This window comes from Strix uralensis, chromosome 10, assembly GCF_047716275.1.
Source record: "Strix uralensis isolate ZFMK-TIS-50842 chromosome 10, bStrUra1, whole genome shotgun sequence".
NCBI lineage: Eukaryota > Metazoa > Chordata > Aves > Strigiformes > Strigidae > Strix > Strix uralensis.
Genome location: NC_133981.1, coordinates 17,546,563 through 17,562,522, shown reverse-complemented (window position 1 = coordinate 17,562,522; position 15,960 = coordinate 17,546,563). Strand labels below are relative to the sequence as shown.

General features: G+C 51.3%; 2 protein-coding genes across 2 annotated transcripts in view; one reads left to right on the top strand and one right to left on the bottom strand.

The window, feature by feature from the left end:
* The window catches only part of DNAH1 (dynein axonemal heavy chain 1), a 71,357-nt gene that overhangs the window by 45,728 nt on the left and 9,669 nt on the right, over positions 1-15,960 (top strand). The window contains exons 47-60 of the mRNA XM_074878839.1: positions 64-294; positions 1,668-1,864; positions 2,719-2,854; positions 4,032-4,240; positions 4,980-5,151; positions 5,509-5,700; positions 6,243-6,353; positions 7,467-7,652; positions 12,504-12,695; positions 13,138-13,305; positions 13,927-14,118; positions 14,540-14,671; positions 14,920-15,045; positions 15,549-15,668. Coding sequence (XP_074734940.1) covers positions 64-294; positions 1,668-1,864; positions 2,719-2,854; positions 4,032-4,240; positions 4,980-5,151; positions 5,509-5,700; positions 6,243-6,353; positions 7,467-7,652; positions 12,504-12,695; positions 13,138-13,305; positions 13,927-14,118; positions 14,540-14,671; positions 14,920-15,045; positions 15,549-15,668 — 2,364 coding nt within the window. The remainder of the gene's footprint in view (positions 1-63; positions 295-1,667; positions 1,865-2,718; positions 2,855-4,031; positions 4,241-4,979; positions 5,152-5,508; positions 5,701-6,242; positions 6,354-7,466; positions 7,653-12,503; positions 12,696-13,137; positions 13,306-13,926; positions 14,119-14,539; positions 14,672-14,919; positions 15,046-15,548; positions 15,669-15,960) is intronic.
* LOC141947605 (HAUS augmin-like complex subunit 3) lies at positions 8,640-12,011 on the bottom strand. The gene is made up of 4 exons (XM_074878840.1): positions 10,755-12,011; positions 10,148-10,587; positions 9,286-9,502; positions 8,640-8,888 (listed from the first exon to the last, which is right to left on the bottom strand). Exons 1-4 carry the CDS (start codon positions 12,009-12,011, stop codon positions 8,640-8,642), a joined length of 2,163 nt encoding a protein of 720 aa, XP_074734941.1.

Below are 15,960 nucleotides of genomic sequence, written 5' to 3'. Positions count from 1 at the left end.
GTGAGGCTCTTAATACTTCTCTGCTTCTCTCACGGGGGTGTTTTGCTGGGATTTTCCTACCAGAACAAACTGCAGCTGCTGAGACTGTGGTATCACGAGAGCTGCCGGGTCTTCTGTGATCGCCTGATCAGCAAGGAGGACCAGACCTGGTTTGACAACCTGATGAAGAGTATGATGGAGGAGTTAGGCACCACTTTTGAGGAGGTCATCCCCTCCCAGCCAGTTCTGTTCGGGGACTTCATGGAGCCAGGTGTCAACATCAAACTGTACAAAGCAATCAACAGCCAGGAAAAGGTAAGGACCCTGGGAGTCATGATGATGTGAACTATGTTCACATCTTCCAAGTCTTCTGCAAACAAAAGAAAACAAGTAATAGTAACTATGGGGCTGCTTGAATTGAAGATATCTGGAATCACAAACCCACCCAGGGCTCTCCTGTGAAATCCTACTCCAGATATGGGTAGTGGCTGCATTTGGTGCGATGGGAAGTTGAGGTGGAACAAGCTGTCTCTGCATTGCCATCCTGGGGGCAGCCTGCTATGCCAAATCTCCCAAATGAGCTGCACTTGGGACTGAAAAGTGAAATTTACTGGAAAGAAATGGCACATTACCCCCAAATAATACTACTTTTGCCATTAAAGACTTCACAATTGACCTTTACAAGTAATTAATGTTACTGCCAGATTCCCTGTTGGAGAAGATACTGTGAGTACTTTGGTAGCGATAATTAAGCAAAGGCAATGAGCAGTGCGTTTTGCACTCATTATCAGAAACAGATGATTATCCTGTCGTCTCTCCTCTTGTGATAGCTGTGTGACAAGGACTGGTAATTATCTGAGCTTTCCAATCTCTTTTCAAAGTAGGTAGGCCTGTCCCCCACCGAGGTGAGCACAGCTGAGACAGCCAGACTTACCAAGCTGCTGCACAGTCCACTGATGCGCACAGGACTTTGGCATCTAGGCAGGGATCTCAGCACTGTATGAATTCCAGCTGATGTTGCTTGCCCAGATTCACAGTGAGATTGCTGAGGGGGTAGGACCAAATCCCAGACATCTTCATGCTTCATCTGCTGCTCTGGCCTGCGGGTGCTGTTGAAGAAAGCCCTGGAAAGGCCAGAAGAGACTGCTCCTGCAGCTATTCTGTGCAATAGCTGGACCAGGAGAGGAGCACACTTATCCACCCATGTACAGCCAGTGGTGTTTTCTTGAAGCCCCTTTCCAGCCAGGGTCCTAACCACAGGACGCAGCAGCAGGCAGTGGTCCGCTATAGAGTGAGGAAGCTCTCCCAGAGGGAGGCCCTGGAATGGGTTGGGTCAGGCAGCCATAAGCTGTTTTATTTTGAACTGTGCCTTGCTGTTTCTCCAGGCAAACGGCACTGCTGGGAACAGCAGACCTTAATCACTTGCCTGAGTTTAAGGTCACCATTCGGCAGCTGCTACCACCACCACTAGCTAAATTCAGCCCAGACCAATGGCAGTTCCTATAGGAGCACAAAGCAAAAAGAGAGTCATCAGCTCCTAGGGAGCAACTGAGAGAGGCAGCTGCTCCCAGACCCTGCTGAGCACCAGGCTCTGCCCTCCCAGAGGCCTGGCTGTGCTCACAGACAACAACCCACCCTCTCATAATTGCTTTTATCTGATAGCCACAATTGACTGTTTCTGCCCACAGCTGAAGGTTGTGATTGAGGATTACCTGGATGAGTACAATCAAATTAACACTCCAGAGCTGAAGCTTGTGCTTTTCATGGATGCAATACAGCACATCTGCCGAATCAGCCGGATACTGCGGCAGACTCCGGGGAATGCTCTTCTCCTGGGTGTTGGGGGAAGTGGGAGACAGTCTCTCACCAGACTGGCATCTCACATGTAAGTAATCCTATGCTCCACATAATGTGGAGCAACTCCATAGGGGCTGCCTCCAGAGAATCTCTTTTCCTCCTCTTCCTTCTACCGGTTACACATTTTCCTGGTTGCTGACTCTTCAGATTTAACACTCAAGAGCTAGGGCTCAGTTAATATGCACAACTATGCTAGAAAAATTGGACTTTTTTGCCTGCTAGTAGCTTGGGTTAGTGCTGCAGGCATGCAGCGAATGAACAAAACCAGCACGGACCATGTCAGCTCACTGGCCTGTGCAGCACTCAGCAAGACAGGGGGAGACACAGGGGCTTCTTCCTGGGAGCTGGGCAGCAGAAAGGCAAAGACAAGAGCTACTCCTGATGAGTGATCAGGTAACACTGGCAGCCTGGCAAGTAGGACTGGTGAGTCTTGAGAGTCAAGGGGTCTCAAGGGGGAAACTTGAAGAGCCAGGGAACTAGGCCGAGGAAGAAAATTCTTCCAGCTCTGAATAAAGGGTGTGATCCTAGAGAAATGCAGTCATGGTTCCCAGGTGCGCCAGCCTCTGAGGGCAGCATCACAAAAAAATCCAGTTGAGTTGCTCCCTCTGCACTCTGAGGCACTAGGCCCAAGAAGCAGTATGACTCTGTTAGCTCATGGAGTTGTACTTCTGGTTTCTAGCTAGCTCAGGTATCTCTGCTATGAGTGAAACATGCTCTTGGGTTGGTGGCTGAACATGCACAAGGACAGGTGTGTGCTCAGGACTCATTGCAGGAAAACAGCTTGCTTGAGTCCTCTCTGCCTGAGTCCACAACACATACTCAGGACTGACAAAAGAGGAGATTTTAATTCAGTGTAACGCCACAAGCTTCTCTTTCTTTCAGGGCAGATTATGAGTGTTTCCAGATTGAACTGTCCAAAAATTATGGCATGACCGAATGGCATGATGACGTGAGGAAGATCATGATGAATGCAGGCCTTCAGAGTCTACCGAAGACATTCCTGTTTGTAGACACACAGGTACAGGAATATTAGCATGCTGGACTCCATCTCAAAAGGAGTTGGAAACACATCGCTAAGCTCAATAAAGCCCCCTAAAGAGGATTGAGGAGCTTGATACAAAGCAGGCACAAGTTGTACGTCTTAAGTAGCCCACTTTCACCATCTTGTAAAAAAGCCCCAGGGAAACTTAAGGTGGTGTATTTGTTGCTAGAGGGACTGCAGAGCTGTGTGTGAGTCGGCTGATTCTTCTGTTGCTCAAGGAATGATCTTTTAGCTGCATCCAAGGGTTTGGTGGAATCAAAGGTTTTAGACCCAGCTGCCTGAAGTTAAGCACTACACTGACCACTAATGACTAATGATGTCCTAAGTAACATCATTCTCTTTCTTTTCAAAGATAGCAGTAGATTTAGGGCCTTATGCCTGCTGGTTCCACAGGATAATGTTGGCTTGTTACTGTAAACTGTAACTTGCTAATGACTAAGCCAACTTCTGGAATTCACAGTTATGTTCCCCATAGGCTTTTTTACTGCCTTCATTATCATAGGAACCAAGTCCCTTCTGGCAGTGCCCTAAGCAGTGAGATGAGCATCTGTTAAATGCTGCTTGTTCTTGCATCCTTTTCCCTGCAGTGAGAAGCATATGTGGGAGAAGAGGGGCATGGGAGGGTGCATTTAGTCAAGTAGATGGATGCTGTGTTTTTATGATTTAGCAAAGGTGGAGAGGTGAGTGTAGCTCTGGAGGGAGATCATCCTACAGGCTGTGACACATCCCTACAATTACTCTGTCTCCCACATCGGTGAGCTTTATTCTAATAGTGAAGTTTTCTGTGCTGGAGGAATGAAGACCCAGGGCAACCTGGGGTCTGGTTGCAGAGTCACTGTGAGGCAGGGAGCAAGGCCCTGAGCTCCATTTGTCTGTAAGGAGACAGTGAATGGGCAGAAAGAGGTTTGTTCTCAGACATACCCTGCAACCCCTGAAACGGCTGAACATGGCTCTTCAATTGCAAATGCTGGACAAGGATCAGAGTATGCAGGGTCAGAGTATGCTTTACTGGAGCCAGGTGATCACAGAAATGATTTCTTGTAACAGAGGCTGAGGGCTATATTTATACAGAAGTGATCTCCATGGCGTGGAAAACATGACTGTCATGACTTAGGAAACTACTTTTTTTCCCCCCCCTCCCATCATCTATTAGATTAAAAATGAATCCTTCCTTGAGGATATCAACAACCTGCTCAACTCAGGTGACATTCCCAACATTTACAACCCTGATGATCAAGAACAGATCATGACAGCTATGAAGCCTGTTGTTCGAGATCTAGGGCAGCAGCCCACCAAGGCCAATTTGATGGCTGCATACACGAGACGAGTTCGCAGCAATATCCACATGGTCCTGTGCATGAGGTACAGTTCAGGGGTAGGACTCCATGCTGTCAATGTTAATTATTCCCTCCTTGTCCTTTACCTTGCATCACTTTGTCATGGGACCTTTGTTTCCAAGCCCCTGACTTTGGAGGAGGAGTAAGATTTGCATACCACTTTCCCATAAGACTGGATACTTTTTTTTTTTTACACTTTGCTGGTTTCAAAATGAAGCTTGAAAAGCTTAAGAATATGGTTGTATGTGATCCAGATTAAATACAAGCTTCCTCCTCCTTCACACACCATTGAGCTGTTTGTTACAAAATTATCTTGCTTGAATTTGAGGCTCAGTTGCACCATGTTTGCTCATAAATCTAGTGCATGAGCTTGCTGCCAGAAGGTACGGGGCACTCCCAGTGCAAGTGGAAGAACTGGGGGCCATGATTTTGGTCTGGTGATACAAAATAGACTTCAGATCACATTTCTTACCCCTTAAGTGTTTTCCCTAGGGAAGGACCCATAAAATATCACCCCGCTACCATCTTAATACTTCCAGAATATACCCAGGACTTCCAAGGAGTGAGCTGTGACATGTACCTTAGGACATGCAGCTCACTGGCTGAGCTTTCATTCCCTATTTCCCTCTCTCCTTCTTCCTTGGGTATATTCCCTTCCTTCTTACTCTGTAAGAGTTCAGGATGGTTCTTGGGAAGTAGGAAAGCTATTTTATCCTTGTATTTATAGCTAGTTGTAACATCTCTTCTGCACGTCTTTCCCTCAGCCCTATTGGAGAAGTCTTCCGCGCACGCTTGAGACAGTTCCCCTCTCTTGTGAACTGCTGTACCATCAACTGGTTTAATGAATGGCCTGCTGAAGCCCTGCAGTGTGTTGCCTCCTCCTTCTTGCACGAGATCCCACATCTTGGTGCTGGTACTGAAGAGCTCAATGGGATGGTAGGTGCCACACTCAACACACAACACAGCTCCTGTATGCTCAAAGTGCCATGTCTCTAGATACACACAGACAATGGATGCAGGACACACCTGCAGAAAGGTCATACCCTGTAGCAGAAATGTTTCATGGCAGGGTCATTCAAATACAGAACTGGTTAGCTTTTGTATGCCTTGAAATGGACATGTCCATTTGTCACCCTCTCTATGGCACTGAAGCCCACACACATATATAAGCTCTGCTGCGACCATAGACTTAGGCTCTTTGTAAACCCCTCATGCTCTCTGTGGGCATCACATAGACTTGCCTGTGACATGTTCAGTACTGAATAAGATTGTTTCTTTCCTTCCTCCTTGTAGATTCAAGTATGTGTAGAGATCCATCAGAGCGTGGCAAAGAAGTGCCAAGTATACCTAGCAGAACTGGCCAGACACAATTATGTCACTCCCAAGAGCTACCTCGAGTTCCTCAGCATCTTCAGTTCCCTGATTGGAAAGAAGAAACAAGAACTGAAGACAGCCAAGAACAGGATGAAAAGTGGCCTGGACAAGGTTCGTCCCTCACACCCAGGAGAGATTTGGGCCCCCCTTACCTGCTCTGAGCAGTGTATTTATAGCCACGGAAATGCAGTGAGATGCCCTCCACATCTCCTGCATAACAGGAGAAAACTCATGCTAAAGCAAATGAGAACAATGCCTTATGCCAGGTCCAGTCTTTCTGAAGGTCTGAGTCTGTAACAGCTCTAAAAGAATGATGGTCCTCAGTCTTTGGGGACTACAGACCCCTCTGTAGCTAGTCATCTCTCAGGATGTTCCTTATTAACCTTTTAACTGAAAGCCCTATAACAGCACCATTGTTCTGCTGACTGATTGCCATGAGCTTTTGAAGTAAAGTCCATCACATGCAGGCACCGCTAGGCACTACTGTTTATAAGCACACCACAACGCCAGATTGTTGCTTAAGCAGGGACCAGGGCACAGCCGGCTTTGCACAGCCTGACACTGGGCAGGAAGCACGCACCAGGGCAGCACAGCCCTTTCCTGGGGCTTTCCGTGGCTGCTGCCTGTGATCTCACTCTACTCTGCTCCCGCAGCTCCTGCAAACAGCAGAGGATGTAGCAAGGATGCAGGAGGAGCTGGAGTCCGCCCGCCCTCTCCTGGCACAAGCAGCCAAGGACACGCTGGCAACCATGGAGCAACTGCAGGTACCGCGGCTGGACAGCCCTGCGCTTTCCGAGTCTTGACTGCTCAGACTGGACACAGGGCTGGGGGAGGCCTTGGGGGCATTCTACGAAATCCTGCTTGATCTGACAATAAAAAGAACTCAATATTAGCCCAACAGGTATTTATGCAGAACAGCACTGTCAGCAAGAACAGCCTTCTGCTGGGGTCCCTGCTCTGGTGTTGGTGGGGACCAGTCACACCCTACCAGCCAGTTGCTAGCAGAAGGGATGGCTCACATGCCCCTGTCTGAAACCACAACCCAGGGGTCTGTCAGCCAAGCTACCAGCTCAGTTTCCTCACTAGTTTAGATCCTTGCAAGCACAGACTAGCCACACTACTCACCCAATCTTCAGGTGGCCTGAGCAGCTCAAAGCCCAGACTGTTATTGCTGAAAGGGATCATTCCCCCACATCCCATCCTCAGGGAGCTGGTCCAGCTGCAGCCTGCCCCTGCCAGCCCAAACCTCAGGGATCATCACACACAGTCACTCATGCCACTGCAGAAGAGAACTGTCCTGTGTTGGCTGTCACTGCCTTCACTCCTCCTTGTGTTCCTCCCTGCCTGTCTCCTACTGTGGGATGGCCAGACTGAGACAGAGGGAACAGAGACACTGCATGCTAAGGAGGAAAAGTCTGCAATTGCCCATGTTCCCACACAGTAGATAAAGATTTGGCTATATTCCACATTGCCTTTACACCTCCTGGTAGTGTTTTAACCCTGGGGGTAGGCAGAAGTGACAGTTTTAGAAACAAAACCCTCAGCATATCCACCTCCCTACACATTTGTATCCCTATGCATCCTCTCCCAGTGCCAATAGGAAAAATGTGTAGAGCAGCTAATTCCTGCAGGACTAACACCATTCCAAGCACAGCCAGAGTTGGAGCTTGTGGATGATCTCTACAGACTGACAAAAACCTCCTGCCAGTATGATGGGGGAAGGGGATCCCCTCCAGCAGTAGGACCCCAGCATGTCTCTGCTGGAAGAACACACATGACCTTCCAGGACAGCTGTGATCCTTACCTAGCAGTGCTGAGCCAAGCCAAAGGGGTGCTTTGGCTCCAGTGTGCTTCAGAGGCTGTCTCTGGTGTTGCAGGTGGACACAGCTGTGGCTGAAGAGACAAGAAGTGCTGTGCAAGCTGAGGAGGTGAAGGCCAAAGTGAAAGCTCAGACAGCCCAAGCCATTGCAGATGATGCTCAGAAGGACTTGTCTGAAGCCCTCCCAGCCCTGGACGCTGCTCTTGCCAGCCTGAGGAACCTCAACAAAAGTGATGTTACAGAGGTAACTGGGTTGAGGGGGAGGGTGGCAGAGCTGGGTCTGATCCTGGAAAGCCCTCACTTTGCAGCAATTCCCCTTCTATAGGCTTGCAGTATCCCCAGCATCTCCATCCATCCCCTTGGGCTCACAGTCTGGGCAGCTGCCCATGCAGCTTGTCAGCTTCACTCCTTCAGAAGCAGAGTTTTGCAGGGCAGAGAGGCAGCAACTGGCTCCTGGGTGTTCCTACATGTTGTTTCCAACTTGTACCAGAGAGGGTGTTGAAGAGGGCTCACCTCATGGTGCCTGTCCATGGGGGTAGGTGGCAGGCAGTACCACAATGCAACTCTGCGTATTGCCTGCACAGCACAGGGACAGACCTAGCAGCACACTGTCTGAACCAGCAGACTCTTTTGAAATGGGATCCACCACAGGCAGAAAAGAGGAAGAGGCAATGGCTGGTGAGCTGACTTCAAGAAATACTGGCTTGAAATAGGGTAGTCAGAGAAAGGAGAGTGATTCTGAGCCTGGCAAGTGTCACAGCCCAGAGCCAAGAGAGCAGACTCAGCAAGTACAAGATTTCATCACAGTGCGGAGGGGAGGGACATGCTTATTGCTCTGTAATTGTGAATAACAGACCTTTTTATTCCCAACATACAAAACTCCTTTCCCCAGAAGGTGGGGAAAGATCCAGTTTCAAGTCCACTTGCCCCCAGCACCCATCCTCTTGTAGAGTTGGCATGAAAAGTTTCCTGTCTATACAAGGCTTCCAGTGCCAACTCACAAGATGCATCAATTTCTTACACATCACCTAACCCACCCACCAGCTTCAGGAAACTCTTCATTTAAGGAATAAGCTCCTTGTTTCTTTTAAGCCCAGCTGCTGGGCTATGACCCAAGTAGCCTGTCACTAGAGCCAGGACCATCGGAGTTCTCTCCCAGTGCAGGATTAATGACCCAACCCAACCAAGAGAGGACACCATTTCCATGGCAGGGAGCAAGCATCCCTTTGGCCTACTCCTCTGCATAGGGCAGCTCCCTCAGTGGGGGAGAGAAAGCTGACACCTGCTTCTCCAGGTGCTCCACCACCTCTCTCAGCCGATCCTCATTGCAGTAAAAATACACATAAAGGTTGCGCTCTGTCTGCAGGATAGGGTTCTCCAGAGATCTGCGCTTGGCCTTCAAGTCACTCAGGAGGTCTGTCAGCATTTGGTAGAGGTTGTCCTGCATGGTGATCAGTTGCTGCATCATCTCTGTGATCTCCTGGGGGGCAGAACCCAAACACACGTGAACATGCAGAAAGAGTGGGATTTACTCCCACCTATGGAACAGTTCAGCCCACCAGAAACAAGCTACCTACGTGGCTCTGGCCTCCAACCACATCCAGTCCAAGGAACAGAGGTAGCTTACTGGGCCACCTTGGCTGAAGCACCCCAATCTCTATGCTTAACAGCACATGTGAGACAATGAGAATCATCTTTGTCCCTCAGCCAGCCCCTGCCTCACTGGATAGCTTCTGGGACAAGGCAAGGATCCTCTCCCTCCATGGGCTGAGACAGTAAGTTCTTTTGCCTGCACACAGGGAGGGTGGCACAGAGGGCTCTGACTCACAGCCCTGTGCCACCCAGCAAGGCCAGGTGAAGCAGGAGTGCTTGCTTACCGGGGAGGAGAGCTGCAGCTTGTTGGAGCTGTCGTACAGCAGCCGGTAGAGCATCTCTGTGGAGGCCTCCAGGGCAGGGAGCTGGGGTACAGGAGCTGCCAGCTGTGCTTCCAGCACCCTCTGGTCCTGAACCAACTGGGAGCACCGGGCTACCATGGTCTTATAGCTGCGTAAGAGCTGCTTCTTCTGATCTTGCCCCATCAACATGTCCCAGAGCCTGCAAGAGGGGACAGCTAGCCAGAGGTGTGAGCAGTGTGCCAGCACTGAAGAACAGGGCTCAGGGGACATTGTGCACTGTGGGACTGGAAAGCAAGCAGCAGTGGGGCAACAATGAGAGGACAGCCACTCCTGGTGAGCAGCCCATGTCCTGGAAGAGCTCCGTGAAGGACCAGACTGGCTCAGTAGCCTGTCAGGGACTCCTTGCTGGCAGACACCAGCACCAGCTACTCCAGAGCTGTGCAGGGAAGACTGAGAAGTCACTGTCAGTGCAGGACACCCAACCAGAGAAAGTTCTTGCTCCGAGCAGCTTGTGCTTCCTTCTGGCCCAGCTCTCCTTCCCCAAGGCTGAAGACTTGTCTCTACACTATCCACCTTCACATCCTAGGAAAACCTCTGTTCTCCATAATCATTCCCTTGTCCAAGCCCATGCTTTGCTGCATCAACCCTAGCCAGGCAGGAAGAAGCAGATGCCATCTTCCAGGGAATTTCACACCGCTGTGGAGTCAGGGTGGCTCTGCACTGGCAGAAGAGCACTGCTAGGCTGCCTGGTAGCTTGGGTCTGCTCCATGCCTCTCCCATTCCCATAGCACCTCCTCCACATCCAGTTTGTTCCTCATCCATACACACACACCCAGGCCCTTACCGTACAGCAGAGAGGTCTTTGGGGTCTATCCATGTGCGTGGACAACACTTCTTGCAGGAGCTGGCATCTTTGAAGTAGTTCTTCTGCTCCTGCAGCCTGGTCTGGGCTTCCCTCATGGCAGTTTCCATCTCCCCCAGCCAAGCTGCTTTCTGGTCCATCTCCTTTATCTCGCATTTCAGCTGGAGCTCCAGCAGATCCAGGCGACTGTGCTGGCTCGCCAGCCACGCAGCCGCCTCCTCCTGCCTCCCAGCAACATACCGCAGATGGTCAGCTTTCAGGCTAAGCTCCCTCCGCAGGATGGGCAGACGAAAGAGGCGGGCCTCTACCTTCAGCAGGGGTGGCAGCTGGTGGGCCAGGGTCTGCATGATGTCACAGCGCAGGGTATGAAGCTGCTTCTGACGCATGGCAGCCTGACTCTGGAGCTCTGCCTTGACTACATGCTGTACAGGGGAAAGACAAAACAGCCTGGTCACCTCTAGTGCTGCCTGGCTCTGCCACCTGCTCCTGACATGTCAGCTGTGCTCCAGCATTCAACAGGAGGGACTGCCTGCAGCACAGGCAGACCCTGCCACAAACAGTGGTGGAGAAAGGGGAGCACTGGTCCTACCTGGTTCTCCTTGAGAGCTTCCAGAGTCCTCTGGGCCCACTCCAGCGCAGCACAGTGGCCTTCCACTTTTGCTGACATGACTATAACCTCCCTCTGGGCACAGATATGTGCTTTCTCTATTCTGCTCAGCTCCTTCCAGAAACCGTCTTGGTCATCCAGTAGCTCATCGCCATCAGTCCCAAGGCTTTTTGGCATCTTTGTTTTCTTGGTGTCCTTTCTCTCTGTGGCTTCCTGGCTGCCATCCCTCTCCTCATCCTCCATGCTCAACACCTTTTTCCCATTCCTCCCCTCCACTAGCAGCTCTGCCCTTGAGCCTTGGACCAGTACTCCCCGACTTGCTGGTGCCACCCCCCATGGTGTCTTTGCACACTCTTGATAAGGAGCTCCTCTTCTTCCTTCTGGTATTTCCCAGTCTGAGTCTATCTGTGTCCCAGCCTCCAGCCTTTCCTTCAGGCTTCTCTCTCCCTGTGCACTTGCCCCCTGAGCATCTGGAGCCTGGACACTCCCTGGTAGGACCTGCTGGGCGAACCTTTCAAACACATCAGTGGCCTGTTGTTCTAGCTCCATGTAAGGGCCAAGATCCATCTCACACAGCAGTGCTGGTGGCCGGCCTTTCCCCATGTCCCCGTACCACTCTGCCAGGTGCTTCGCAGCCTTGCTGATCTGGCTCAGGACAGCTCTGGTTTGTAAGATATCCACTTCCAGGTCCATCTGAGCCTTCCTCAAGTCCTGCTTCACCACTTTCTCACCCTCCTCTAAATACTTCAACTCCTGCTGCAGGTTGGCTGCCCAAACCTGCAGTTTGTTGTGCCGCCAGAGCTGAACGTCACGATAGTCCTTCAGCTCCTGAAGCTCCTGCTGCAGGGCCTCCAGAGAGGGACCCTCATCATTGGGTATCATGCTTGGGAGCTGCGGGACATGGCAGCACATCTGCAATGCCTGCTCAAGGACATCGCCTTCCAGGATGGGCTTGCCTGAAGCCAGCAGGGCATCATAGGCCTCCACCTCAGCTGGGCTCAGCACGTTTTCCTCACCCACCGTGCTGCAGAACCACTCAAGGAACTGCTTTGTCTGAGGGCAGTCATAGAGCCAGTCAAAGTCCTTCGCACAGAGGGTGTCTGCATGGGGATAGACCAGACTCAGTGTCGCCACAAACTCTGCCCCTCTGTCGACTGTGTCCAGTGGGAAGGCCTGGAAGCATCTCTGGCTGAACATGGCAAGGATGGTCAGCACTAGAAGGGAAAAAGTAGGAATCATCCTTAAGGCTCCTAATACCTACAACCATCTCAAGGGTGCTGCTGCAACACTCTTAACTGCCTGCTTGAAAAGAGACTCAAGCAATCCCTCCACAAGTGCTGCAGACCAGCTCATGGGGTACAACATTGCTATGGTGGCTTACAAGACAAATGAGAGCCCACAGAGCAAGGGGGAAAGCCTGCCTGTGCCCCATTTCCATACAGCCTCCTCCCCAGGGCCATACAGATCTAGCTCCTCTGCTAAGACACCTCAGCCTGTAAGATAAACCTATCAGAGAGAGCATGAGGGCCGGCTTTTTCAGCCTACCTATAGTTCACTCCATGCCCTTTCTGATAACTAGCTTTCCCTTCAAATACCTGTTGTTCCTGCCTGTGCATTGCATCCTCTAAGTATCCTGCCTCTGGTCCCAGTCTCCCTTGGGTCAGCTGAGGGATGAGCACCCCATCTCACTGAGAACCAGGCCAACCCACTGTCTCCATTTGGGTTTTGAAGGTACGAGCAATGCAGCGGCCTCCCCTCGGTGTGAAGATGGTGATTGAAGCTCTCTGCATTATGAAAGGAATCAAGCCCAAAAGGGTGGCTGGAGAAAAGCTAGACACCAAGGTGGATGACTACTGGGAGCCAGGCAGGGTCCTTCTCCAGGACCCAGGGAAGTTCCTGGACAGCCTGTTTAAGTATGATAAGGTAAGTGGTGGCAGAGGGAAGCTGTAACCAGGCATCAGGTATTGCCTCACAGAGATCCTTCTCGCAGCAATGAAGCTTAAAGCTCCTTGTGGGCAACATCCTTCAACACCACAGAGGATGAGGATGTATTTAGCCTGGAAGTCCTTGTGTCAGCTGGCTGCACTTCATTGTCTGGGGCAACAGGACCCAGACGCAGAGGTCTTCACCTCCTGTCCCTCTGCTCTTTCCATGTGGAGGAGCTGGATGGAAGTGGTATGGGAAGGGATTTACCCAGTCCCACAGCTGTGCCTCCCAGGCCTCAACACACAGCAGCCTCATTCCTCTCATTCCAGTGCAATACCTTAACTACCCTGCCAGGCCCCGGGGGCAGGCCGCAGCCACTGGGGGAAGCCTTTTGAGTCCCTCCTCACCTACCTCCTTTCTCTCCCACCATTCCTTGCAGGACAATATTGCAGACACTGTGATCAAGGCCATCCAGCCCTACATTGACAGTGAGGAGTTTCAGCCAGCTGCCATCGCCAAGGTCTCCAAAGCTTGCACCTCCATCTGCCAGTGGGTCCATGCCATGCACAAGTACCACTTTGTGGCCAAGGTTGTGGAGCCCAAGCGGGTAAGAGGCAGCATGACCCAGTTGCTCTGGCTGTTAGGGAAACAGTGCTAGCAGCCCCCTTCTACTGATGCTGAGAGTCACCATGTTCTGCAGATCAGGGCATAATATTCCGAACAAGCCTTAGCAGATCCAAAGCCTCAAAACCCATTAACATAATAAAGTAAAAGAAATCAGCCTAGAATATGTTGGGACAGAAGCACTTAGTGCTGAGTTCCTGGCTTAGCAGAAACTATACTTACAGAAGCATTCCAATATCTCACTAGTGTTTTAGCCTTAATCCTCTCCAAACTTAGTTATCTCTTTATTATTATTTTGGGGCAAGCAGAGGAACCTTTCCTTCTGGTCACCAGTAGGCCACATCCTAAGCTTACGTAAGCTGGCACAGGCCCTTGGCTTCTTGGAGCTATGCAGAAATGCCCTCCTCACTCCTGCTTTTATTCCTGGGTTTGCAGAACATCCCCCTGGAGTTAGTCAGGTCAACCTTTGTCATACAGGGAAGGGTCTCAGTATCAGCTACTGCTTTTATGGAAAACCAACTCTTGCTCCAAGATCTCTGGATTTTTGGGGAAGAGCCTGGCCACATGCCCAACACACCCACTGTTTCCTTGTGCATCTCCCCAGCAAGCCTGGCAGGAGGCAGAAGAGGACCTGCATGCCACTCAGCAGGTTCTTGAGGAAGCTAAAGAACGCCTGAAGGAGGTTGAAGGTGGCATTGCCATGCTGCAAGCCAAGTACAAGGTCTGCATAGCTAAAAAGGAGGAGCTGGAGATGAAGTGTGAGCAATGTCAGCAGAGACTGGGCCGTGCTGATACGGTAAGAGACAGAGGTGGGTTCTGCCTGCTTTCATGAGACAACTTGATTTCAGGACAAGGAGCACAGTGGTGAAAACATCCACATGCCTGCAGCTCATGACAATCCTAGGTTGAAGCTGCCTAGCCAAATCTCAGCAGCACAACAGGACTGGGGAAGCCAAGCTAGCCAGGCACTGGTGTGAAAAGCTGCCATCCTCCCATGTGCAGCTTCTTCATCCAGCAACTGGTGTCCAGGACAGCTGAGAGCAGCCCAGTAATCCCAGGATTACATGCTCAAAGCTAGGGACAGAATTCAGGATATGGCAGGGGCCACCCTGCAACCTCTGGACACCAGAGTCACCTGCAGCATTACCCAGAGAGCAGCAGGTCCAGGACACAAGGTTAGGCCATGCAGCAGCTCTCGTGTGCAACTTATCCCACAGCTCATACGCAGCCTGGCTGATGAGAAGGTCCACTGGCAGGACACTGCAGAGAACCTGGATTACAAGATCCACAACATCACTGGGGATGTGCTGGTTGCAGCTGGCTTTGTGGCATACCTGGGCCCTTTTACAGTAAGTGTGCAATGCTCCCTGCGAGGGGTTCGGTTACCTGCTCTGCTCTCCTGGCCTCTTGCTGTTGCTGGCCAGATCCACTGGGAGAAAGGGGTAGGGCAAAAGGGTGCAAAATCCCTCCTGGATCTCTCTCTGTTTATGCCAGAGGCTGCACAGAGACCCTTCTGAAGGGAAACAGAAGGGTTTAGATGCTCACAGCAGACTAGCTGCAACTAAAAGAAAGGTTATGATGGCGCTTCTCATTGCAGGGACACTACCGTGTAGCACTGTGCAAGGAGTGGCTGAGGCAGCTGTCAGAAAACAACATTCCTCACACCAAGGAGCCAAACCTGATCAGCACCCTTGGAGACCCCATGGAAATCCGCTCCTGGCAGGCAAGTTTCAGCAAAACCCAACACTTCAGACTGAAAGCCTCAGGCAAGGGCTAAAACACTCAGCTCACCACTCACGAGGGTCACCTGTACCAAAGGACAGACCCCAGACCAAACAGCTCAATAACCACCAAGTGCCTCCACAGTGCAGAGCTGGAATTGCTGCTCAATGTGCAGGAGAGGACCTGGCAGCACCCAGGGCAGCAGCAAGCAGCGTCTCTGAGGGCATCAGCCTTAACCCATAAGGCTTCCTCTTTACAAACCACAGGCTTAGAGCAAAGCCCTAGCCATACCCTGCCCAAGCCTAACTCTGCCAGCGCAGCTCTGTCCTGTGGCTCAGCTGCTTCAGGCAGAGCTGCAGCTCTGGGCTCAGCTGCTCTATTAAAAGTACCCTCACCACCACCCCCCTCCACCACACTAGGACCACGGAGAGGCAGCAAGGGCTTCTCTCTGGTCAGCTGCATTGTGCAACCAGGTGTTCCCAACAGCTTTTCCTTCCCCATTAGATTGCTGGTTTACCCAACGACACCCTGTCTGTTGAGAATGGGGTAATAACACAATTCTCCCAGCGCTGGACTCACTACATAGATCCCCAAGGACAAGCAAACAAGTGGATCAAGAATCTGGTAAGAGTGGTGGGGAGGAAAGCCAGGTCTGCCAGGATAGAGGAAGCAGCTTTCTGTTAGGAGCAGCCCAGAGCAGCCTCAGGCTTTGGGCTCCAGAGCTGCAAGACCTCACACTGTCCCAGCCCTCCCAGTACTAGGCAGGCCTTGCATCCATAGTCATCCCAGGTGCATCTCCCTGCTTGGGGAGATCAGCACAGGGCAGGAAGGCCCCTGCTGTAAGCAAGTGAGGCATCAAATTCCCAGTCTGGCTTTCTACTAGTATTCTGAGGGCCTGACATCCTTCACCACACCT